The sequence below is a fragment of the Aquarana catesbeiana genome, linkage group LG02 (genome assembly GCF_042186555.1).
Source record: "Aquarana catesbeiana isolate 2022-GZ linkage group LG02, ASM4218655v1, whole genome shotgun sequence".
NCBI classification, from domain to species: Eukaryota; Metazoa; Chordata; class Amphibia; order Anura; family Ranidae; genus Aquarana; species Aquarana catesbeiana.
The window spans coordinates 373,777,456-373,805,431 of record NC_133325.1 but is presented as its reverse complement, the minus strand read 5'-3'; the positions used below and the strand labels follow the sequence as shown (position 1 = coordinate 373,805,431).

The following is a 27,976-nucleotide window of genomic DNA, read 5'->3' as shown; positions in this document are numbered from 1 at the left end:
CCTACACTCTGGATGAAGGAGCAAAGGGGACACCTTTGGACAGCAGCATTGTGAGTCTGGAGGGGGGGTAGTGTTAGATGCAGTAGCAGATTTAGATACACTAACAAACTGAAGCCAAACTCCAGCTAACACTTTTTAGGTAGTTAAAGCAAACAGTTTTTTCCTTTTCTTTTCCGTTTTTACATAAATAAATAAAAAAAACCCTGCCAATGGTTTGTCTCAACCCTCAAACTGCTACATCTGCAGGGCAGCTTGTTCTGCCGAAAAACAACAGACTTACTGGCTGGATCACCAGTAGAAAATAAAGGGGAAAAAAAAACCTAATAAAGAGAGGAAATGCAACTATCACATCTAATGCCCCGTACACACGGTCGGACTTTGTTTGGACATTCCAACAACAAAATCCTAGGATTTTTTCCGACGGATGTTGGCTCAAACTTGTCTTGCATACACACGGTCACACAAAGTTGTCGGAAAATCCGATCGTTCTAAACGAGGTGACGTAAAACACGTACGTCGGGATTATAAACGAGGCAGTGGCCAATAGCTTTCATCTCTTTATTTATTCTGAGCATGCGTGGCACTTTGTCCGTCGGATTTGTGTACACACGATCGGAATTTCCGACAACGGATTTTGTTGTCGGAAAATTTTATATCCTGCTCTCAAACTTTGTGTGTCGGAAAATCCGATGGAAAATGTGCGATGGAGCCCACACACGGTCGGAAAATCCGACCGTGTGTACGGGGCATAAGAATTGGATATAATGTTTATTTGCTTTTGGCTTTATATATATGAGAATACTGTACTGACATTTAGCAAAATCTTACCCCAGACAACAGTTGCCTGTTTTGAAAATGTGTCCCTGTAGATGTGATTACTTTGTCCTTCATATTTCATATATTTGGTTATATTTTTTTGGCATACAGTATATAGGAATTTATCTTACTGGACAGCCAGTCACACAAGGTAAATACCATGATGAAAATAACTGTAATTTAGCAAGTAGTGTTTGTCCCTTGAGTCAGTGTAAATGCAGCATTTTTATATTTGATTAGAGTGTACCTGGAATGTATAAAGACACTAGGAGATTTCTTCATAGGAGTACTACAGCTGGAAATTGTCTTTACTAGAAACATTATGAGGTTTTGTGTTCATATAAGACCTGAGTTCTTGGTGAGAATATATTATATTTAAGAGACTGAGAGACTGTCAAGAGCATGGCAGGCTCGTCTCATTGCTCTATGATACAGTAACATAGTTTAGTTTTCGCTGTCTTCCACAACTCCTTCTCAGCAGGCCTCTGTCTGAAATTCTCACCTGTTAGGTGAAACAAATTGAACATTTTCTATGCCGACCAAGAATCTTTTTCTTCTAGTTGTCATCATTTTAGAAAGCCTCAGCTGTAAGATAGCAAGTTACTGAAGAACTGCGCATTAACTGGTGTAATAAGTTGCTTATTCCGCATACCAAAGAGTTTACTTTAATAAGCCTTACCGTAAAACTCACCCTTGTGTCTTCCTTGCACACCTTCTTCCTGTATGTCTTTGATGTAGATCTATGCTTTGATACAGATCTACGCTAAAAATCTGTAAGAGCTACAGTTGCCATTCTGCTAATAGAGTTTGTCAATAGAGAAATAACTGTGATAATATTGGCCTGCTCTCTGCTGGAACAGCTTGTTATGTAATTGCCTCACTACATAGTCTCATGTGTGAAACTGCAAAGTTTTCTGTCTTGGTACATTAGATTCCTCTACTCCAAGACATATGGATCAAGCTGTAGTTTGGGGTCATTTGAGCAGTGCTACCCTTGCAGGAGCAGCTGGTGTATAGGGATCCCCCACCCTGAACAGCTAGGCACACAGAGTTTTCACAGCACCCTGGGGTCAAGAAACAGTCCATGCAACTTTGTTTGTTTTTTTGTTTTATTAGGGGTATTGAACTTGGATGGGGTTAAGGGTACTATGGGATGCCCACATGACATTAGCAGAACTTTCCAGGGACAACTTCTTCTGTACAATCAATTTAGATGCTCCTCAGCTCATCCAGCACAACACTTGCTTGAAGCACAAAATTCCAGGACCAGCTGGCACACTGTTAGGTGATCTGACAATAGGGCTCAGTCAGATTTTAGCAAATTCCCTTTATAGGCAGGGACCACAGGCCCCTTGGTTGTGTAGCAAAGTTCTAGTGCCCAGCTGTCCTTCTGTGGCTACTGATCCCAGCACCACCTCTTCAGGCACTGCCAGCCCACCTGGCTGGAGCTGCCCCTTTCTCCTTTCCTTCCATGGTCCTCCCAGACTGACTCTGCATCCATCTCAGACTGCTCTCACCCAGTCCTCTCAGTCTGCCTCTCAGTCCTCCCCTACTGTATCACTCACCAGCCCACCTGGCTGTCTTCTCCTTGGAGATCTCCCGGACCTGTTCACTGGCTCCTGCTGTCCTCACACCTGCTCCTGTGCCACTGGACAGGATTCCTTCTTGGGATATCGGAGGATCCCTCCTGCACCCGAGCTCCCAGACCCGAGGTTACCCCCCCCACACACACTAGGGGGTTACCCTCAAGAGCCCACTGACAGCCTCCTAGCACTCCATCTCCAACTTCCATCTGAACTCTCCTGCCCAGCTGGGCTGACCCTGAGTATTTGAGGGGCCTGCCCCCTGCCAACCCATCTGTTGGGGATTGGTCAGATCCCTCATGAATACTCCAGGCAGCCCCTCCTAACCTCCCTCCCATTCTTCTGGAAGTTTCCAGCAAGTTCCAGAAGTAGGGGGAGGTTTCAGAGATGCTTTCTGCTGAGTCATACCAGCCATTACTGGATCACTCACCTGACCCAGATTAAACACAGGCTTGGCTGCCAGCCAAGCCAAAACGTTTTACCTACACTAACAAAATAAACCTAACGATACCTATTCTAGCACACTAGAGGGTGTTATACTTGCACAAGTGAAAAAGAATTGTTCTGATAGTAAGCACTGGCCCCTTCTAATAAGCCCCCCTACTCTGACTGTGTGAAATGGTGGTGCGGTGCTTTGTACCAACCACAGCATAACTTGAAAAGGGGCTTGAGCTTAGCAGGAAGCAATGGAGCTGCACTTCAGCAGAAGTCCAGCACATTATTAAGAGCATTTCATTTGTGCTTAGGAGTCTAGCTTCTCTAAGACTGCTTAAGAAAGTGGAAATATCTTTGTAGTGATGCTACATGATTGAAGTGTTGTTGTACACTTCACTCTGATATCCTCGTTAACCTGGTCCCTAAAATATCAGTAGTCCAGTGCACTGAAAGTCCCAGTCACAAGATCTGGCATTTTAATAAGTGAGGTTGACTGCATTTTTCATAAGTATGTGGCAATTAAAATTACACTGCTGAACTGTATCGTTGGCTCTAGAATGTGCTAAGAGAAGGCTTTATATTCTGACATTTGGTGTTGCCTCTCTTGAATGCTGTGAAAAGCATCTGCCCATGGGTGATTTTCACAGCATTGCATCTACATCCTTAGCATGCTTTAACCAGTTGGTGTATGGAGCCATTAGGACATGATGACTAGAACTTTAAGTGCAGCAGATAAGGTTGGACAGCCTCATTTTATATGGTACTTTGTACAGAATTTTAGTGCAGTGACCCCCCCCCCCCCCCATTCCCATCCTTATACACACCAAAACACATTGCCTCCAGGTGAGACAGTAAAGGAGAGCAATAGCCTTGTGCAGGAAACTCCCATATCCTTATTACATTACCCCTGTTTTCAGGATGATTCAGTGTTGCCAGGTATTATATTCACTATTAAAAAAAGAAGAATTGCGGTGCCATTGTCTGCCTGCTCTCTGCTCTTTTCGCTTACCTCTTCTTATTCTTTGCTCATCCTCTCTGCTTTGTAAAAAAAAAAATCTCACTGCTTGGTTTCTCGTTAAGCAAGCTGCCAGCTTCTGTTCTGTCAGAAAAGAACCAGCAAAGTGCTGTACACATTGCGTTTGGAGATTTGCCTTCAATCTGCAGGAAGGAAGAACATTTCGACACACATGGCTGTCACCCCACCCCACCGCTTAACAAGCTTCAAGGGTGGTAAGCTGGCTTTTACAAAGGGAAGAGGATAAGGAAAAGCCCACAGGGCAGGACTTACTAATGGAAACATTCTAATCATTACTCATATCAACCTGAAGGTGATATATAAGGGGGGGTTGTTAGTATGTTTAACATCAATATGATTTTACACCAGAGTTATGCATATTTTATGATGTGCTTTTTTTTATTACGGCTTTGTATAAAGTTGGGAATTTTTTTTTTATGCACAATTAGTGGTGTGGCATATGACTAAGGCTGCAAAAAAAGTCCCAAGGGGAAACATAGGGGAATGTATTAATTTGTTATAAGTACGAGCAGCATTTACGCTACCTTGTTATTTATTGAGGATGACTAAAAGAAGTTGAGGTTGGACCAGGTTCCTCAATTAAAACTGAGATGGACTTACTAGAATCTGTCTAGTACTGTATATACTGTATATGATACAAATTAATTTTAATAACTGCTAAACGAAGGATGGTTCCCTCTACATGAACATAGGTCACGCTAGGACTAATATATAGGTCTAGCTAAGACTGACTATACTGAAGCCATAGACTGTTCCCCAATTAAATGCAGTGTATAATCAGAACTAGAAAAGTATTTCAATAGCATTTCTGTCCGTAGGAAATCAGCTACAGTAGATTGGAAACCCTGAATTTTTGTATCCTCTTCTTCCATAGAGTTGTAAAAACACCCTAAGCAGATGATCACCCTATAAAGCAGCCCCTGGTGTATATTCAAGAACCATGTAGATATGGGACCTAAATATGATTCTGATTCCAAGGTCAAAATCTGGCTTTTACAAAGGGAAGAGGGTGAGGAAAAAAAGTTGGAGCTTGTGCCTCAATTAAAAATGAGATAGACTTAGAGTAGTAGAGTATGTCTAATATATATATGATACAAATTAATTGTAATACCTTTTAAACAAATTGAAAATCAAGCTGTAAGCTCCCATCCACAGGATGGTTCTCTGTACATGAACATAGGTCATGCTTAGCTAAGGCTGGTTATACTGAGGCCATAAACTTTTCCCTCATGAAATACAGGTAATAATCCGAACTAGAAAAGTGCTTCAACAGCATTTCTCACTGTTGTAATTCAGCTACAGTAGATTGGAAACCCTGACTTTTTTGTTACATTTTCTTCCACATTGTTGTGAAAACACCCTAAGCAGATGATTACCTTTTAAAGCAGTCCATGATGTAAATTCAAGAACCATGTGAATAGGGGACTTAAAGTGGATGTAACCCCCCCCAAAAAAAATTATGAACACTTTTACCTAGTACAGTAGAGGATGCCAAGTCATCTGTGCCCAGTCTTTTCATGAAGAGTTAATTCAACTCTGAGCAATCCTCTTGAAATACTCTTTTTTTGCTAGGCTAAAAACCGACACACAGAGAAATTTGTGTCGCCACAACCCCCACTGCTGTGATTGACATCCAATTTCTTTCTCTCATGCACAAGCATGAGAGCAGAGGGAGTGTGTCTGATTCCAGCTTCATAATGCTCCTGGGATTGGCTGCTCCACACCTCAGCATGATTGGGCATGCTGAAGTCATGTGGTGCCTTTCCTGATTTTTGACTGTATGGTACTCAGGGAGCGTGATCCACGAGATCAACAGTGACAAAGGAATCTTAGTACTGAGTAGATGACTTGCGCACATCGATGGGGGCCTTGAGCGTGACACTGATCTGCGTGCACTTTTCTTTGCCAAGGTGTGAGGTTCTGCCTCGCGATGCTGCCTGGCTAGGGGGAGTGTAGAGGTGGGCGGGGAGTCATGTGATGTCACGACTCTGCCCCCAGAGCGCCAGCAAAGAGACCTGCCCACCGATTCAAGACTTTTGCAGGTCTCCTAAAGCCAAAAGCATGTTTATACATATGGACACCTTAGTATTGTGCCTTTAATTGATACAGGGTGATCGCAGGTTTACATCCACTTTAAATATGAATCAAGGTCTTTAACAACCACAGTGATGAAAAAAATGAAAAAAAAAGAGATGAAAAGAACAAATTTTTTTTTTTCATTTTTTTTTCTTTTTTTTTTTTTCATTCATTCCTATATATCAGGCATATGCAATTAGCGGACCTCCAGCTGTTGTAAAACTACCAGTCCCATCATGCCTCTGCCTCTGGGTGTCATGCTTGTGGTTGTCAGAGTCTTGCTACGCCTCATGGGACTTGTAGTTCTGCAACAGCTGGAGGTCCGCTAATTGCATATCCCTGCTATATATCTTTAATATTTTGTATTATTTTTTATTGGGTGGTTTTGTTGTTACTTTCAGTGTTAATTTGTTTTCTATATAATATCGTAAATATTTATTAGATGTGTATATATATATATATATATATATATATATATATATATATAACAATATCTTTGCGATGTGGTAAATTTGATATACCTGTTGACTGTTTCGCTCCAATATTGAGTTGTATCATGTACTGATAATGAATTTCACATTATCATTCAGTAATTAATTGATTCCAGATTGTTTAATTGTTTAATAACATGATTATGCTAATGAGCTATATATTCCATCATGCATGTGGTCATTTGAAGGTATTTTGTTTTGAAGAAGGAAGTTATCTGTGTTAGCCCAAAACTGTTACCATGAATACCATGTATTTTTAACTGCTTTATTAAAGTAACTTTTGTGCAACAATTCCACTTCTTTCATATATATATATATATATATATATATATATATGTAATATTTATATATGTATATATGTTCCATGACCTTAGAATTATTTTTTTTCAATTATCTGTAGGACTGAAGAAACTCCTTATTTGATAATGCAACTGGACTTTGAGATGGAGAATTTCACTAGTCAAACTGTCATAAGGCGGATAATGTGGCATCTAGAGTATCAAGGTCGAAAACCCCCTCCTGAAATGGAGAAAGCAGTAACAGAGTTAACAGTAATACAGAAGGATATTCGAGCTATTGTGCCTCTGGCAATGGTAAGATTTCCTCTTTCATCCCATACTTCTATGTTATTTAACTTTCCTCTATTAGATTTTTTTTTCATCTTTTAGGTCTGGTCATCTGTTTTTTTTTTTTTCATCTCAGTATCCATTTCATATGTCTGATCAGTACCAGAGCACTTGTGCACTAATGTATATGCTTTTTTTTTTTATTATTTCAGGACACAGAGATAATTAATACAGCTATTCTGACAGGACGAACAGTTGCAATCCCTGTGAAAGTTCTGGCTATTGAAACATCTGGAGTCATCACAGATATTTCAACTTTTGTATCATGCAAATCTAGCAACGAGGATATCATCAAAGTGAGTCAAAAAGACTGCTTGTCACTGCTGTGTCACTAAGAGCATTTATGCAGGCAGACTTTAGCATCAGCCGAAGAAAAAGTATATGAATGACAGCCCTAAATTATTACCATAAAACTGTGATAGAAATACAGTAGTAATAGTAGAATTATTTGAACATCTAATTATATGTAATGCTGTAAAGACCAGAATTAAACCCCAAACTCGAAATGTAATATACTACAACTTACCAATCATGTGGTGGCTGAATTTGTTTTCTTTTTTTTAGGGAGGGGGGGAGGCTTTTTCCCTCTGTTTTCACCTGGTGAGCTGGCAAGCAGCACACTGTATTACAGTGCCTCCACTCTGAAAGAATGAGCACAGGGGGCATACTTGGACAGCAGCATTGTCAGTCTGGGGGGAGGGGAGTTTAAGGTGTATTAGCATATTTAAATATAGTAACCAATTGAAGCCAAACTTCAGCTAACACTTCATAAGCAGTTACAGCATTTTGGGAATAATGGCTTTACATAAATAAATAAAACTGGTCATTGTAAGCACAATTGCTAGTGTTAAATGGGTTGTCTTATTGCTAATCTCACTGCTAATCTGCAAGAGAGCTTGTTTTTTTTAAAAAACAACAGACCTACTGGCCAGATCACCATGTGACAACGAAGAAAAGAAAGCCTAAAGAAAAAAAAAAGATTGTACAGTGTGGGGATACCTGCTATATTTAACCTGCCAGAAATCCAACAAGCTTATAATTTTGCTAAGGATAAGTTTGTGTTTACTTTGTTTTTTTTTTCTTTTTTCAGCATTGTCTATCTGTATCTCATTTTCTCATTTTAATTTCTCTTTTGTCTTTTTATTTTCTTTATACCTTTAGTTATAAGTATTAGCATTCGTATGTGCAGCCTATTGCATTACAGTGTACACCCTAGAGCACAAACACACAGCAGTGGTGTCAGTATAGCAGAGATTGGTGTCAGTAGTTTCTTAGTTACTTAGTTACTTTACTTTACTTTACTTTAGTAGTTACTTTTTTTATTTTTAATAATTTTATTTTTTCATAATTTTTTTACAATATTATTTTTATCAATTTCTTTACAATTTTTTAAGGAACCCCATTGGGGGACTTTGGTGAAATATCAAGGGTCTAAACAGACCCTTGATATCTCACTTTTGAGACAGAGAAAGGGACTGAGGACAGGGCATCCCCAGTCCCTTTCTCTGCAGCCTCAGCTGCACTGGACAGTGAATGAATGGGAAGTGATCTGTGCTGAGCGGTTTCCTGTTCATTCACAAACAAGTTTTCATGCTTGAGTTAATAATTTACACAGGAATGACCAGTAGAGATCACTCACTGTGTTCATTCAGAAAAGGAAGGGGGCAGTACATTAAATATTTACTGGGCCCCTTACTCCTCCCTCCATCCTGAAACATCCCCCCACAACAGTCAGTGGGAGAGAGCTGGCAGCACTGCAGGGGGGGAGACCGGAAGCAGGGGAAATTGCCACTGCACAGGGTGATTAGGGTGTGCCTAGGCACACCCAGCACACCCTGTGCGCACATCTATGAGTATTAATATACAGCTCTGAAGGAGATTACGTAGAACAGGGAGCACCCTTTGAAGTCTTTGCCAAGGGTGCCAAATATGTATTAAATATGTATCAGTATCAGATATTGTCAATGACGTGCTATAATCAAGGCCAGGCTAACAGAGGCAAAAGAAGCATCCATACTGGGCACTGCAGTGAGGGAAATGCATCTGGGGTTGTTCTGTTTTAAATGATGATCTATGCAAAGACATAATGCCTAGACCCAGTGGACATAGAATATGGCACTTGCTGACTTGGCAAGATCCACAGACAGTCTAAATCTTAACCAAGACACAGATATTGAATCTGATGTAGTTTTATTTTAGCTTACAAAGTATAAAGAATGTTGTTTCAGTCTTTTAAGGGTGCAAATACACCGACTTTCCTGAGTCTTGTCTCAGCAATGGTAAAACAAAGCTAAGGGAGGAGAGCCGTGTCTAACTAAAGACCATATTAACAGCAAACAGGATGGGGAAAAGAAGGAACATACCAAGTGAACAAAAATAGGATGGAGAAACAGAGGGAAACTAAGTGAACAGAAATACAACATTTAATTGCTGTTGCAGCACAGGGGTCACTGTCCTGGCATAATCCACTGGGCTCAGATGTCAATTGGACAGTAGGGTCCCACGCTTTGTATTGGAAATGCCAAGAGTAGCTTTGTATATTGTAAATTACACATACATAAAATGTGTGATTTATTTAACCCCTGATTAATCCTTAGTTATCACTAATTGGTTATTTAAATACGTTCTCCCCTTCTTTCTTCAACTTAGAGCAGATGGTGGCAAACCTAGGACCTACAGACAGTGGCTGTCATTTCTTCGCCCTACAGCAGCTTGATCCCTATAAGTACAGATGTACAGGGTTGATACTAGTATCCTCAAAAAAAAATTATTCTTTACAAAAACAAACAAATAAATTATACATTAAAAAAGAGGGTGTATCAAACATAAATTATGAGATGTGTTTTACATCAATATTTATATATATAAAAAAAATCTTTTAGTAATATCATAATATCAATTATTCCGAACTTGTCCTAACTCATTCTCTTTAGTACTAATCACCAGACCAACTCTAATCATTGGGTTTCTAGGTTATTCAGTTGCTGTTGATTTCTCACCAACTCTCTCTTAGTATATAAACATTTTTTACTGATAGATTGAAATCTAGAATGTTATTATAGACTATAAAAATATAACAGATTAAAAAATATATATACACTGTATATTCATCCAATTAGATGACAACATAGCTTTTCTATTTTTAGAACCAATTCTTGGTTCCTTTTCTATGACTTTTGATCCCCCCATCAACAAATTGATAAAATAAAGCTAATTTTTAAAATATCTTTCTATACCCTTTCCAAATTTGGAGACATTGGGTTGAGCCATTCTCTATGTATGCACCTACTTGCTGTGATTAAACAAATGTGGACCCATTCTGTATTAGATTATTCTGATTGTCCTGTTGAAGTGGTCTCGCAATAGCTAAACAAAATTAGCATTGGATCTTCCAGTGCTATAACCACAGATGCATAAACCAATACTTGCTTTCAAAAAGTATTAACTAAGGGACAATACCAAAAATGGTGTTCTTTGGACATCTATGGACATCTATGGTTGGGTCCTGTCTGCAGATCATAACTTTGAATTGGCAAATTTGCTTGATGCATTATATTATATTAGGTCTCTTACCATACTTTACGTTTATTATCATTTTACAGACCCTTCGGTATCCCTGACATATTTTAAATGCTATGTTTCCACCTGAAAATCCTGGGACCATTTTCAGATTTTAGTGATGCAATAAATGTCATAGGTGCACATACAACATCAAAACAATGATAATACAATTTTTTACTTAATAGGTATGTACTCGCAGTATGGGGGTGTTTTGATACAAAATATATGTAATTATCTGGTGTGAGACTGCTGCTGAAACAAATCAAAAAATACTCCTTCTAAACCTGCTTACACACGAGCGGAATGTCCGACAGAAAAAGTAACACGGAAGCTTTTCATCGTCTATTCTGATCGTGTGCCTCATCAGACTTTTTTTTTCGAAAATTCTGATGGACCTAGAAATAGAACATGTTCTAAATATTTCCGACGAAACCAATTCCAAACGGGAAAACGGATCGTCTGTATGCTGTTCCGACGGACCAAAAACAATGCATGCTCTGAAGCAAGTACGAGACAGAAGCTATTGGCTACTGGCTATTGAACTTCCCTTTTCTAGTCCCGTCGTACGTGCTGTACATTACCACGTTCTGGACGGTCGGACTTTGGTCGGACTTTGGGTTGACCGTGTGTAGGCAAGACCGCTTGAATGGAATTCCGTCGGAGAAACCTTCGGAGTTTATTCCGACGGCAAAATCATTCCTGTGTACGCGGCATAAGTTACCAATATGAAATCCCAGTGCTGTCCTTACATATATAAAAACATGAAATTCATATACAAGCAAAATAATAATAAATCTAATATGTACAAGTGTACTATTTTATAAAGTCCAATTCAAATGTGAATAAATTAAGTCATTAAACAAAATGTAAACATGCTGTTGCTCTTCAAAGTGCACTTTGCTTTTGCACTTTGAAGAGTAACAGCACATTTGCACTTTGTTTAAAGCGAGATTCTTGCCAGGAATATTTTTTTTTAAAAGTCAGCAGCTACAAACACTGTAGCTGCTGACTTTAAATAAGTACTTACCTGTCCTGGGTGCCCACGATGTTGGCCACCCAAGGCCGACCCGTCCCTCGGCTCTCGGGTCCCGGAACCGCCATCTTAACTAGGGGAAACAGGCAGTTGCGGCTTCACTGCCAGTTTCCTACTGTGCACGCGTGAGCGGCGCGACGCTCTGTGAATGGCCCCGTGGTTTTCTGGGAACACAAACAGTTCCCAGAAGGCAACGGAGCTGCTCATCGAGGAGCAGGACACGCCGCGGAATAGGAAGAGGCAGATTAGGAAGACTGCCTAGCAACAAGGGTTTAGGTAAGTTTAAAAAATGGTTTTTTTTTTCAAATTTTTTTTTTTAATTTCTTTATGATTTTTCATGCTATTTTTTTATTTTAGGGTGGCCCTCCACTTTAAAGACTTGATGTATTCACATTTGGATTGGACTTCATAAAATAGCACATTTATATATATTTAAATGTATTATTTATTTTAATTTTGCTTGTATATGAATTTCACAGCGCTGTAATGACAGCGCTGGGATTTTTCGTATTGGAATAATTACAATTTAGATGATAGCAGAAACATTGCAATTGCAGCTGTTATGGTACGCAGTATAAATGCAGCAGTGTGGCCCAGGCCATTTTCAGTTCAAGGATTTCTGTACAGACAGGTTTGAGTGAAAGGATTGTGTAATGAATTGGCAAATTGCAATTTAGAACCATGATTACAAAGGTAAGTGAGGCAAAAAAAAAAAAACTCTGTCGGCCATACAATACTATACAGTACTATATCATTCCAGTTTTCATTTCCTCACCTGTACAGGGACATAGAGCCTGATGGTCCTACAAAGGTTCTGTATTTTAGTACTCCAGATGTTTGGAGATTGGCACCTGGGAGATTAAAGTAAAGTGTTTAAGATTAAACAAATAATAATGAATAATCCAGTTATACTAGTAATCACTATTACTCCTAGATTAAACAAATCATTAATACTTTTAAGATGTCTGCATGCACTGTGTGATAATTGTGCATGGCTTTTTTATGTCATGAATGGCAGGTTTTATATTAATGCAATGCAAGTCCTCGCCCTAATAACGCATCAGTTTATTAGTGTTATAGTCCATAGACTTCATTAGAATGCATGATGATCAATTCATAAGACTATCTGCAGTTCCTTCTGTATATCTTTTTTAAAAGATATGAGGTCATGCGGCATATTAGCCGCAGTGATTTGTAATTGGCACAATATCAGCTAAGTGTTTCATCTTCCAGCAGCTGTCTATGCCTGCCTATTTCCACCATGGAGATGCTTCCATTTGGGCTGTATAAGAACATGTCCTTAATGATAATGGGTATCCATGGATACGTGCAACTTTCCAGATCCAGAGCCTTGATTGCTCTGTATACCGAGTTAAAATACATGAGGTTGAACTTAAAATACTTTGCTCCCACTTGTTTAAGTAAGCTGTCAATTCATCACTGAGATTAGCAAGGTCTTCTTTAAGGTCATACTACTGCATCAAGCTTAGCTCACACTGTGCATCTTAAATGGAAAGCATGCAGTAGAAATGACTTCTGTATAAAGGAATATTTAAAAACACACTGGTTTTGAGGGTACTCTGGGCTCCCAGTTATGCTGAACATCCTTTTGCTTTGCAGTTTGACAGTTTTTCAATATAGCACACAGCAGGCAACCTGGTAATTTTCTGGGCTTAAGAAAACTGTTGAGTTTAATAACGCTAAGCAAAGCACAGTAGTATGCCTTAACCCATAGAAAGCCATCAGAAATCCCATTATACTGAAAAGATCAGCTAGGTCATACTCCTTTACACTTCACATAGAATATGTCAGGATCTAGCTTATATTCCTTTAGAAGCACGGAGCTCATATTTTATAGACATTATTCTTAAAGATATATACACATTGGTTAATAAATAAATGGAACCGGCGCCAATAATAAAACAAAAAGTAAAAAAGGGTTGCTGCCCCTGAAATTAGTGAAGACTAATGAAGAATGAATGCTGTGGTACAGGGTGCTTCCAATGCAATCATTAGAATGCAAAAAGTGATTTATACAAATAGTATGTATGCATTCCAAACCGTGTATAAACATGTATTAGTGAATGGCTTCACCTTATACCTTATCCGTGTTCCAAATAATATTTGTGACTTTTCACCCAAAGTGACAACAAATTGCGCTCACCAGATGGCCCTGGCCAGCAAGTAACCATAAGACATGAAGTACCAGGATTGGAGGAGGTACTTCATGTCTTATGGTCAAAGTGAAAAGTCATGAATATTATTTGGAACACAGATTTTATTTCTCACATGGTATTGGAGTGGAATCATTTAGAAAGAATTTTGGAGCTGTTTTGAACTTTTCATGATATATTTGTTTGAGCAATCATAAATATATTAATTATTTTTTCTGAGACATTTGTGCACATGTATAAGGTGAAGCCATTCACTAATACATGTTTATACATGGTTTGGAATGCATACATACTATTTGTATAAATCACTTTTTGCATTCTAATGATTGCATTGGGAGAGCCCTTTACCACAGCATTCATATACACATTGGTGCTTTTCCTGCTCCTTTAATGGTCCTTCTAAGCTCACGTCCTTACTAGATTATTTACACTGATGTTTTGTTAAGTGTTTACTTCAACATTGATGTGAGTAACAAGCACCGTCCATGAGGGGTTCATTGGAAAGCATCTTAAATTGCAGGTTCAATAAGCAATGCAGGATTCATTATAACAATACCAAGCATTTAGGCTTAGCTCCTGTCATATAAACCTGTACTTAATCATGCTTGACAGTTTAAGACTAGGGATACCCCATTGTTAAAGCGGAGCGCCGCCGAAAATTTTTTTTTTAAAAGTCAGCAGCTACAAATACTGCAGCTGCTGACTTTTAAAACATGGACACTTACCTGTCCAGGACGCCCGCGATGTCGGCACCCGAGGCCGAAGCGTCTCTCCGTCCTCGGGTGCTGCCGCCTCCATCTTCGGTAAGGGAATCAGGAAGTGAAGCCGTGCGGCTTCACTTCCCGCTTCCCTACTGCGCATGCGCGAGTCGCGCAGCGCAATACGGATGGTCCCTGCTGCCTCTGGGACCCGTGTGTTTCCCAGCAGGCAGCGGGGAGGGAGCAGGAAATGGCGTAAATAACCGCAGATTCTGCGGCTATCTATGCCGGAAGTGGGTACAGATACCTGTAATATACAGGTATCTGTACCCCCCTCCCCCCTGAAAGGTGCCAACTGTGTCACCGGAGGGGGGAGGAATCTGATGAGTGGAAGTTCCACTTTTGGGTGGAACTCCACTTTAAAGTGTAAGTGTATGACCATAATAAAAAATAACATATACAATTCAGTCTGTAACTTAGTTTATTACCTGGTGATCCAGACAGTAAGTCTTTTTTTCAACTTCCTCTAACAGACCAAGCTGTTTTACGTCACCGCGTCCCGAACGATCGGATTTTCCGACAACTTTGTGCGACCGTGTGTATGCAAGACAAGTTTGAGCCAACATCCGTCGTAAAAAATCCTAGGATTTTGTTGTCGGAATGTCCGATCAATGTCCGACCGTGTGTACAGGGCATTACTGTAACAGCTTTATTGGTGTTAGCTAGGGTTTGGCTTTAAATTGTTAAAACAAGTTAATCTAAATTGACTAGTCCATATAACACTTCCCTCACCACTGATTGATAATGCTGCTATTCAACGGTGGCTATGTTGCCCCTCTATCGATACAGTGGAGGAGTAAATGTAGTCACCCTAAGGCAGGGGGTATGTTACTGGCCAATCACCAGATAAAAATAATAAAGTAAGCCTGGAAATAAAAAGAAAACAAATGTGGCCACCACATCCAATGATCGATAAGCTACAATATATTACATTTTTGTTTGTGGGTTTAGTAACCCTTTAAGCTATGATTCAAATGTGAATAAAAAGACTTCTAAATGAATCAGCATACCGATAAGCTTATCTTTGTGTCACTCTGCTATTTACTTACAATCAACATGTCCCTTATTAGCGTTAGCCGGGGCCGTTTTTTCCACTGGGCATGCTGGGCAGTTGCCCGGGGGTCCCACTTATCTGGAGGGCCCCATCCAGGGCCGATACTCAGTGCTGCAATCTGCTGCCTAAGTTGACTGACTGCACTGGTTGCTCACTTGCTAGAATCGCAGGCCGCCTGGCGTCTAGCTAGCAACCAGTGACATCAGTCAGAGGCCGCGGCCGCACCAGCTTTCATAGCGCGCCGCAGTCGCCCCAGCTGCTAGTGAACAAGCTCCGCCCACCTCTGCCATGTTCTTCAGACAGCGTGGAGAGGGAGCGGAGCGGAAAGATGGCCCTTGATAGCTGGCGCTGCCTTGCTGCTGTGAGTGACACACTGTACTGCACCAGGCCGGCGGCCTCAAGTAGATCTAACATTGTCCACTTAAGTACGTTCAAGTTGCGCATCAAACACAGCCACTGTCTGTGCCCCTCAAAAGCTGCCACTGTTCCCATCAAACACAGCCACTGTGCTCATCAAAGCTGCCACTGTGCCCATCAAAGCTGCCACTGTGCCCATTAAACACAGCCACTGTGCCCATCAAACACAGCAACTGTGCCCATTAATTTTGTCCAAACGTTGTGTTAATGTTTAAACACTGATTTTGTTGGGAGTACCAATAAATATAGCCTCATTGATAATTTGCATTTCTATTCTCATGCGTGATTGTGTAGACAGGGCCCCAGCGCACTGTATTGCCCGGGGGCCTATAATGCTCTTAAGATGGCCCTGGCATTAGCACTGTGGAACAGCTGGCTTCTTATATTGTTTCTCCTTTTTCCAGTCTGAGCTCATCTCCACAGTGAATTTCTGATAAATCAAATTCAAGCACCTACCCAGCTTCCCATTAAACAAAAAAAATCTATCTATCTATCTATCTATCTATCTATCTATCTATCTATCTATCTATCTATCTATCTATCTGTCTGTCTGTCTGTCTGTCTGTCTGTCTGTCTGTCTGTCTGTCTGTCTGTCTGTCTGTCTATCTGTCTATCTGTCTATCTGTCTATCTGTCTATCTATCTATCTACCTATCTATCTATGTAAAATGTATTAGGCTGTAGTGCAAACGCGTAGTAATCTCTGCATTTGCGGGCCACATTGAGTTTTCATGCCTCTCTAGGTACAGATCTAGGTTTCCCTACTGAAGATAACTGAAATGAGTTGGTGAGATGACCAATCTGTAATGGCAAGACTAGTTAATTTTCAACAAATGCATACTCTAAGAACATTGTCAGGTTCAATTCCTTTAATTATTTCTTTATTGCAATTTTTTGACATATATATTTTAATAAAGCACTTTATTTTATCCTTTCCACCCACATAAATGTATCTTTCTTGTAAGTTTATCACACCGTATGATCATTTACAATGCATTTAAGTGTAGCTAAAACTGTAGTCATAGTTTCCTTAACTGATTAAAATAATGTTGTATCATGCATGAATTATGAAGTGTGATTGACTTTAGCAAAGAAAGCACATCACGGCTTCTCTATTAAAAATACAATGTATTATTGAGATTGCAATGAAAAGCTCTTTGTGAATAAATGTATCAAACATTTCTACACTTACAAAAATTATGATAGAATATAAACCTCTGTAACAGAACAGCTTTAACGCCACAATGTGCAACTGGCATCCATGGCCATATTATAGATTTTTGGCTCCCCTAAAGCTCTATATTCATTGTTAAATTGCTTTCTTAAAAAATATTAGTTCAAAAACCACATATGTTGGGTCTATGCAAAAAAGGAAAAACAAAGGCATAATGACAGAACAAAATACAGAAAGTCGTGGCAACCAATTAATATTCATGTTTTACTCATCTGATCTCAGCAAAGGTAAATTGGATTGTTTTCCTGCATTCTATATATTGGTGATTTTATATACAGTATCTCACAAAAGTGAGTGCACCCCTCACATTTTTGTAAATATTTGATTATACCTTTTCATGTGACAACACTGAAGAAATTACACTTTGCTACAATGTAAAGTAGTGAGTGTACAGCTTGTACAACAGTGTAATTTTGCTGTCAAAATAACTCAACCCACAGCCATTAATCACTAAACCATTGGCAACAAAAGTGAGTACACACCTAAGGGAAAATGTCCAAACTGGGCCCAAAGTGTCAATATTTTGTGTGGCCATCATTATTTTCCAGCACTGCCTTAACCCTCTTGGGCATGGAGTTCACCAGAGCTTCACAGGGTGCCACTGGAATCCTATTCAACTCCTCCATGATGACATCACAGAGCTGGTGGATGTTAGAGACCTTGCGCTCCTCCACCTTCCATTTGAGGATGCCCCACAGATGTTCAATGTGGTTTAGGTCTGGAGACATGCTTGGCCAGTCCATCACCTTTACCTTCAGCTACTTTAGCAAGGCAGTGGTTGTCTTGGAGGTGAGTTTGGGATCATTATCATGTTGGAATACTGCTCTGCGGCCCAGTCTCCGAAGGGATGGGATCATGCTCTACTTCAGTGTGTCACAGTACATCTTGGCATTCATGGTTTCCTCAATGAACTGTAGCTCCCCAGTGCCGGCAGCACTCATGCAGCCCTAGACCATGACACTCCCACCACCATGCTTGACTGTAAGCAAGACACACTTGTTTTTGTACTCCTCACCTGGGTACCACTACACACGCTTGACACCATCTGAACCAAATAAGTTTATCTTGGTCTCAGCAGACCACAGGACATGGTTCCAGTAATCCATGTGCTTAGTCTGCTTGTCTTCAGCAAACCATAGCCTCCTACTGGTCCAGATAGACATGGATGAGTGAGTTCGGGGTGGAGGAAATTGACTGGCCTGCACAGAGTCTTGACCTCAACCCGATAGAACACCTTTGAGATGAATTAGAGTGGAGACTGCGAGCTAGGCCTTTGCGTCCAACATCAGTGCCTGACTTCACAAATGCACTTCTGGAAGAATGGTCAAACATTCCCATAGGCACACTCCTAAACCTTGTGGACAGCCTTCCCAGAAGAGTTGAAGCTGTTATAGCTGCAAAGGGTGGGCCAAGTCAATATTGAACCCTAAAGACTAAGACTGGGATACCATTAAAATTCATGTGTGTGTAAAGGCCGGCATCCCAATACTTTTGACAATACGGTGTATATATGTTCCGAAATTCTCTTTTAAAAATCCTGACCTTTGTAACAGGAATGAATCCTTCATATATGTTCAGTAGCACAGATCCTTAAATACAAACTACAGATGCACAAATATTAAAGTTGACTGTGCTAAAATGACATACCGTAAATAAAACATTAAGAAGTGCACATATCACTTTCAATGCTCCTTCTTCTTGTCTGTAACTCTCTTCTGTTTATTGTGATCGAACTTGTCTCTTACTATGGATGGGCTGTGTATATTGGCATACCTTTTTGTATAAAACATTCTCAATGTACTGTACTGATTCTTCTGCTTGAAACAGATATTTCTCATTAAAAAAAATCTGTAAAAATAACAACTGAAACCCCACCAACTCAATATGACTGCACGCCATGGGAAGTAACAAAGGAAAATTGCACAGCAGTTGTTTTCGATTGTTAACCAATTGGTAGCAGTTGAAAACTCGATCCTTGTTACGTTCTTCCTGTGATGATAATGTGGTCTGATGAACCCTAAACTGAGTGAAGTGAATGGGGATTCGTAATGAGCACAGTGCTACCCTTAATTCTCTAACATTTGCAAGTCTGCAACAAACTGTTTAGATTTAATTCAGATGTTTGTACTGCAGCAAGGAATGACAACTTTTAACAGTCACAGAAAAGGTTTAACACCCCACATTAGAAAATAACCAGCTCAAGTGAATGTGGTAGGAATGCCCAAATGGTACCAAGTAAAATCTGCACAGCCTCGCCGTTCCCAAAATTGCCATGTTTCAAGACTTCTAGCAGAGCATTCAACAAGCTCGAATGTACCTTCACATAATTGGGGGTTGTAAACCTCCAATAGCCTAGAGACTTGTAATTGGCTATCATAAAACCAGATAATAGCAAATATTTGAGTCTGCTTCTACTTGACCTGAAACTGCCATTTTCATACATGTCCAGCTGTCAAATGCATTCATAATCCATACTCCTGTTTATACAAAAAATACATTCATAACAAGCATCTATCTGATTGTGAAAGAAAATGGTGAAGAGTTAGATACCATACACCACTGTTAATGAAGTGCAAAAAGCTGATCGAACACATTACAGCTCCTAGAAAGAATAGACATGAGATAAATATCAAGTTTGATATCATGAGATAAGTATCATGTTTGATAACAATTCCTTCTATTCCATAATATGTTGGTTGTCGGATCGTAACACATGGCCATCTGGAAATGTTAATGCAGTTAGAAAAACTGGCATTGAGGTGGTGTCTGCTGAAATATCATAAACACTTCAGCACTGTTACATCACTCCCCACCACTCCCATGGTTGGGTGGGGATTGGCTTAGTGACACGGTCCTTTAGAGCAGGGGTCTCAAACTGGCGGCCCTCACATCATGCCTCTGCCTATGGCAATCATGCTTGTAACTGTCAGCCTTGCAATGCCTCATTGGAATTTTAGTTCTGCAACAGCTGGAGGGCCACCAGTTTAAAACCCCTGCTTTAGAGGGTCGCATTGGGGTTTGAGACTGCCACCATCACATTTCCTAACGAATTGGAAGCACGAAACGGAGGTTTCTGTGTTGTGTGTGCGATCACACTGAACCAGCTGGTAAAAAAGCTCCTGATCTCTAGTTATGATTAGCCAAACACAGCAATCACATGATCATGAAGTCCATCCTGCCTTCTGGGGGTAAAGTGATATTAAACCCAAAATCAAACATTTATTATATTGTACCTTACCAATTCTTAGATGTGATGGTTGCATTACTTTTCTTTTTGAGGCTTTATTTCCTTTATTTTCACCTGGTGATCTGGCCAATCAGTATGTTGTTTTTAAACAGAACATGCTCTACTGCAAATGCATCAGTTAAGAGTGTTGAAAAAAAACAAGGGTGCTTACCGATCGGATTTTATTTTTTTTATGTAAAAGTTTTATCAAAAAAAAAAATAGCTGTAACTGCTGTATTTAATTGTATATAAGTATATTTAAATCTGCTAGTCCATCTAACAGACCCCTCCTATCAGACTGACAATGCTACTGTCCAAATGTGCCCCCTGTTCTCATTCATCCGGGGGGGGGGGGGTCACTCTAATACAGGAAATGTGTTACTCGTCAGATCACCAAGTGAAAACAGAGTGCAGAAGCCTAAAAAAAAAAAACAAAAAAAAAAACAAATGCAGCCACCACATCTAATGATTGGTAAGCTGGAATATATTATTTGCTTTTGGGTTTAATACTGCTTTAGGATCCACCTAAAGGGCTGCCAGGATGAGGCAGAAAGGGGCAACACTTTCAGACTGCCATAAAATTATTAACGATATGAGTAGTAGAAGTTCATGGTGCATAATTTAGGAAATCCAATTTTCCTTGTCAAAAGAAGTTTATTGAGTATACAATGTTATAAAGATACATAAAGTAAGTTTACAAGGATCTATAAAGTAAGCTCATTGTTTTACAGTAGGGTTTATATAGGTAAATATCATGAAATTTCAAATATTAAACATTGGGTTCACGTAAACCTAAATTAAAGATATATATCATTTCCTTAGTTACTTTTGTAGGTATTTAAATGATTTATACCTACTATACATATTGTTTACAAGTAGAGTGTATATAGGTCAAATAAATTCTGATAATGAGCTTTAATCGTAAGGTGGAGAAAAGGAAAGAGAAAGAAGAAAAAGGGTTGAAAGGTAGAGGTATGGTCCACAAGGTTGTCCCGCTCGTCAGTTTGTAATTCTTTTTTGTTCTCTTTGAAGCCTTAGAATGGGTGTCTCTGTAAGTCATTTAATCTGTTACCATGGCAACAGGACAGAGTTATTGAAGTTTGACAGGAACTGTTGTTTTATCCAAGGATGCCAAAGTTTTTCAAATTTTGGAATTTGATTTTGATCGATGGCTACCATCTTAGCATGGGACATTGTATTATTCATTCTGTGAATTGTTTCTGCTAGTACCAATGTAGGAGATTTCCATGCCTTGGCCACTGTTTGTTTTGCAGCCGTTATTAGTTGGATCATAAGTTTGAATTGAGAGAGTGTTAACCATTCCGGTTTTAGATTAAGTAAAGTTAAATATGGATCTGGTTGTATTATTTTTTTAAATATTTTAGATGCAATCACGAAGACTTCCTTCCAGAAGGTTTGGATTACTGGGCACGTCCACCATATGTGTAAATATGTGCCTATTTCTGGGCATCCTCGAAAACAAAGAGCTGAGGTATTAGGTGAATATTTTGCCACTCTAGCGGGTACAAGGTACCAGCGAGTTAGGACTTTATAATTTGTCTCCAGTGCTAAGATGTTGGGTGAAGATGACTTAGATGTGAGCCATATGTTAGACCAGTCCGTGTCTTCTAAAGTTCGTCCCAGGTCCTCCTCCCACCTCTGAACGTAAGAGGGTCTATTAAGATTTGCTACTCCATATAATTGATTATAAAGTGATGAAATTGTACCTTTAGCAAATGGATCTTTTGTACAGATTGATTCAAAAATGGATAATTGGGATAATGGTGTATCCCCCTTTAGGAATGGTGTATAGAAATTTTTGATTTGGAGATATCTAAATATCTCAGAGTTTGGTAGATCATATTTTTCTCTAAGCGATGGGAATGAAAGGAATGATTTAGATGCTATGAAGTCATTTAGTGTCTGAATGCCTGATGTTGTCCAAGCTTTAAAAGAATTTGGGTAGATCCATGCCGGATAAAAGGCCGGATTTCTGATAAAAGAAAGGAGAGGATTGTGTGGAGATTGTAACTGATATTTGGTTTTTAGTTTATCCCAGAGAGATAAGAAGTGTTTAGTTATGGGATTATGAATTTTAAAGCGGTCTTTAGGATCAAGCCATAATAAATTTGATATTAATAGAGGGTCATTTTCTGAAGCCTCTATAAATACCCATAATGGGATTTCCTGTTTTGCATGGTATTTGGACAGACTGGCCAAATGTGCTGCTCTGTAGTAGTTAGTAAAATTAGGGTATCCCAGGCCTCCTTTATTTTTGGGAAGATGTAGTGTGTGTATAGGTATACGTGGTTTAGAAGAGCCCCATATAAACGAAGTTGCTCTTTTTTGTACTATTCTCAAAAAATAGGAAGGAATTGGAATAGGGAGGACTCTGAATAGATAAAACAATTTGGGTAGAATAGTCATTTTGATTGCATTAATCTTCCCTATCCAGGATAAAGGAAGTTGCGACCATTGTTTTATTAGATTTGTGATCTGTCTTAATACAGGAGGATAACTGGTTGAGAATAAGTCAGAATGAGATGCTGTTAAATGAATTCCAAGATATGGGATTGATTTTTCTGCCCATGTGAATGGGAGTGAAGCCCTAGCCGGGATCAATTCCATGTTTGTGAGTGAAATATTAAGCACTAGGCATTTCTTAGGATTAATCATAAGGCCGGATAGGGCTGCAAATCCATCAAGAGCTGGTATTAAGTTAGGACCAGAGACCTGTGGTGATGATAGAAAAAGTAATATATCGTCTGCAAATATACATAATTTGTGTGTAATACCTCCTACTTCAATGCCAGTTATAGTTTGGTTTGTTCTGATGTATTGGGCCATGGGTTCGAGTATAAGGGCAAATAATAAGGGAGATAATGGGCAACCCTCTCAGGTACCTCTTTCGATATTAAAGGCTTCAGATTTGTATCCAGCATATTTTATATAGGCTTTGGGTTTATTATATAATGCTTTGATCCATGTTAAAAAGTGGGGTCCAAAACCCCATTTTTGTAATGAATATTGCATATATTGCCAGGATACTGTGTCAAATGCCCTCTTAATATCGAGAGATAGAAAACATAAAGGGATTTTCCGTTTTTTAGCAATATGTGCCAATAACACTGCCCTGCGTATATTATCGCCTGCCTGTCTATTTGGCATGAAGCCTACTTGATCTCTATGTATTAATTTTCCTATAATGCTATTGAGGCGTTTTGCTATTATTTTTGCTAATAATTTAATATCGAGGTTTAACAGAGAGATAGGCCGATAATTCACACAGGAAGTATCATCAGAAAGGGGTTTTGGGATCATACAAACAATTGCCATTAGTGTTTCTTGCTGAAAAGAATGTCCATCTAGAAGTTTGTTAAAAGTTTCAGTGAGAATGGGAGAGAGTATTTCTGAGAATGTTTTATAGTATAAAGCCGAGTAGCCGTCTGGGCCTGGTCTTTTGTTAAGTTTTAGGTCTTTTATGGCGTTAGCAACTTCATCTATAGTTATAGGCTCATCCAAACTGCTTTTTTGATTTTGAGATAACTCAGGTAAGGTTATTTTTGAGAAGAAGGATTCAGCCTCTGTAGGATTAAATTCATTGTTTGTCTTGTATAAAGTTGCGAGATGTGAGTGAAATTTATGGACTATTTTAACTGGATTACAAGTGTAAACATTTTTTGATAATTTCAAACGTATTGGTTTGAAAGATTTGTTAGTTGAATTTAATGCCCGAGCCAAATATGTACCTGGTTTGTTTGTATTCATGTAGAAATTGTGTTTGGAGCGTTTGAGGGATTTATCAACTGACTCAGTGAGAAATAGATCGTATTCCAATCTAGATTTTTCCAGATGAGATTTTGTACTCTGGGATGGATTATCTTGAAATGATATGTAGGCTGCATTAAAATTGAGTTCTAGTTTTTTTGCTAGATTTTTGCGTTCCCATTTAAATAGTGCCATTTGTCTTTGTATTGTACCACGCAAGACAGGCTTATGAGCTTCCCACAGTGTTATTGGGGAGATGTCTGTTGTATTATTAATTGATATGTATTCCTTTAAAGCTTGTTCAATGGCCTTCTGATGTAGTGGGTGTTTGAGCATTATGTCCGGTAAGTACCACGTTGGGTCATGCGCTTTTGGTATGGCTGAGGCTATAGTAGTGTATACTGCATTATGGTCAGACCACGGAATCGGAATTATATCTGATGCAATAATTTCTGGTATCATTCCTATTGTTAGAAAAATATGATCTATTCTGGTGAAGGTTTGATGAGGGTGCGAGAAATAAGTGAATTTCTTTTTCATTGGGTTACTTTCTCTCCATGAATCTACCAGATTGTATTTGGAAAGAAGTTGAGAAAAAGGTAATCTAGAGGTTATTTTGGATGGTGTAAAAGGTGATTTATCTAGAAATGGGAGGAGGACCTGGTTTGAATCCCCACACATTATCACTGTTCCTATTTTGTGTGTATTAATCACTTGTAATATATGTGAGAGGAATGGTGTAGGTTGTTTGTTAGGAGCGTAGTAGGAAATCACCGTGATTGCTGTATCCATTATATAACCCATGAGTATCAGGTATCTACCTTCTGGGTCTTTAATTTCTGATGATAAGGTAAATGGTGTGGATCGGTGAAATGCAATTAGAGTTCCCCTTTGCTTGGTACAGGCAGAAGCCGTGTAAATTTGTTGATAAAAAGGAGAAATATATTTTGGAGTAGAATCTTTGGTGAAGTGTGTTTCTTGGAGGCATACTATGTGAGCCTTCTTGTTATGGAAAGTACGGAAGGCTTTGGTCCTTTTTTGAGGGACATTTATTCCCTGAACATTCAGGGAAAGTATATTCAGTGGTGCCATGGCAATAGATCAAATAGTTTTGACTTACTTTTTGTTATGCAGAGCTGACTGCGCAGATCAACCTGTGTGGACTGAAGAGATGAATAGATAGAAAAGAAACCAGTGAATTCTGGAGTAAAGAGTAAACAAAAAACATATGAGATTAGATGATACATTGTATAAATTATTTTTTGCAAGTAATCACAATTTACCCGTGAAAGAGAATAAATATCTCTCTCAGGGGAATAAGTGCCTTCGTCACACTCCCACATAATATGGTTGGGAGAATGAGGAGGGCTAATGGGGGTACACGGATCTTCCGCTTACAGGAGAGAAGTGCTATGTCAAAAGACATCAAAATGATGTTTCCTTAATTGGAGTGCAGAATATAGTTTTTGTTGAAATTATTTATTCCAGGGTGGTTGTATATGGTTAGTCTTGCCCTAGGCTAATAATTCAGTTAGAAAAGTACTGTTAATAACTTTGGTATTGATGAAGATAGTTTGAATTATTTTGGGATTTTAACCCTTTTAGAGTAAACAATTACATATTTTATTCATATGTAACTGTTTAGATATGTTAACTCATAAAATTGAGGTTGTATTGCTTCAGATTAGAATAAACAAAAACATAATTCTAGGAACTAGTTAGGTAATAATATATTTGTTTTAAGAAAAGAAAGAAAAAGCTTCCATTACTTCTGGATTATTGAACATATTTGTCCTAAAAAGTAATAAATCTATTGTTATTACCTGATAATATATAACTGAACAAGAATTTCCTTATTTCACTTATATATTCTAAGGCTATATGAATCAGAAGTAATAAGCAATATAACTGGAATGTAACATGATCCCACACAGTGTGTGACTATCAGAATGCAGTTACATTCAGTTATAAATACAGGTTTTTTTATAGAGAACCATCTCTTAGTATAATAAATGAAGAGATATCAGGAATTAGGATGTCAGTCCATTGAATCTTCTTGGTCCATGGATGATGTGGCATAACGGCCTCTTTTGTGAGAATGATGATTCCCATTTTGTTCTGAAATTTTCTGGGTGCTGCCTGGAGGTGAAGATGACGCCATTCTTCTGCGTGTGGGAGTGTTGCTGCTTGTGGGTTCTGTCAGATTTAATTTTAAAAGGGTTTGTTGTAGTTCATCTGCTGATCTGCTTCTGTAAATTGTACCTTGGTAGTTAAATCTGACTGAAAAGGGGAAGCCCCATTGATACATAATGTTGTGGCGTTGCAGTTCCATTAGTTGGGGTTTCATGGATCGTCTTTTAGTAATAGTAAGTTGGGATAGGTCAGCAAAAATTTGATAATTGTGTCCTTGAAAATTAAGTTCCTTTTTTTCTCTTGCAGCAATTAGTATTTGTTCTTTCGTTCTGTAATAATGAAATTTTGTGATTATATCACGTGGGGGTCCATCTTTCTTTTTGGCTGTGAGGGCTCTGTGTACTCTGTCCAGTTCTAAACGTTCAATAGGGATATCTGGCTTTAGTTCTTGTAATAGAGCAGTAATAGTAGATTGCAGGTCTGTCACAGTTTCAGGTATTCCCCTTATGCGCAAGTTTGAACGTCTGGCTCTATTTTCATAATCTTCGAGCTTAGTTTGAAGTATTAAATTCTCTTTTTTTAATTGTTCCAATTCTGTTATATTTTCTTGGGTTGTAATTTCAATTTCATCCATTTTTATTTCTAAGGCTGCGGTGCGGTTTCCCAGCTCTCTTATTTCTTTGGTTAGGCTTTTTGTTATTTGGTCTGAGGTTTGTTTTAAAGCCTTATGAAGCATCTTTTCAAATTGTAATAATATTACTGGGGATACTGAGGAGGCTTGTGGAGAAGTTTGTGAGAGGATTTGTTCTGTATCTGACTCAAATGGAGAGTCTTGCTGTGACATTTTCTGTCTGTGAGAGCGCCCTGATGCTGTATCTTGTGAGGTGACTGGAGCTGCTTCAGCTGCAGTGAGTTCCTGTGAGCTCTTTGTGAGGTGATTTTTATTTCTGCCACGGTTTCCTCCCAGTACCATATTTCCTGCCCAAACTTTCACAGTTTGTTCCCTGGGGCAAAAAGGTTCAAATGGATACCTTTTTAACCTGCAGGCTCCGCTTTGTCCTTCTCTTCTCTCCTCAGCGGTGTGGAGCTCTAACAATGCATGTCTGCTCCGCTAGGCTCCGCCTCCTGCCCCCCGAAATCCAATTTTCATTTATTGGTGATTACCTTTCACAAGCCAAAAATGTGGGGGTCACAGTAGAAATGGCTCAGTGTCTGTTTACTCTGAATTCTTTACCCAATGGAAGGTCATTTCTAGTAAGTGATATAGTTTCCTACTCCTTTCAAATAGGCTGTATCATTGTAAATTAAAGTGGAACTAATTTCTCTCAATCAACATGAACTACTTTTAATCCTTAAAGTGGAGAGCCACCCTAAAATAAAAAATAGCATTAAAATTCTTAAAAAAAAAAAATTGAAAAAAAAAAAAAAAAATGTTTTAACTTACCTGAAACCCCTGTTGCTAGGCAGTCGTCCTAATCTGCCTCTTCCTATTCTGCAGCGCTTCCTCCTCTTCAGCGAGCGGCCCCGTTGCCTTCTGGGAACTGTGTGTGTCCCAG

The 27,976-nt window shown here is 39.0% G+C and overlaps 1 protein-coding gene across 1 annotated transcript in view; it reads left to right on the top strand.

Moving 5' to 3' along the window:
- TMEM132E (transmembrane protein 132E) overlaps positions 1–27,976 on the top strand; it is a 741,227-nt gene that overhangs the window by 632,851 nt on the left and 80,400 nt on the right. The window contains exons 4-5 of the mRNA XM_073615123.1: positions 6,838–7,030; positions 7,216–7,359. Of these exons, the coding sequence (XP_073471224.1) occupies positions 6,838–7,030; positions 7,216–7,359 (337 nt within the window). The remainder of the gene's footprint in view (positions 1–6,837; positions 7,031–7,215; positions 7,360–27,976) is intronic.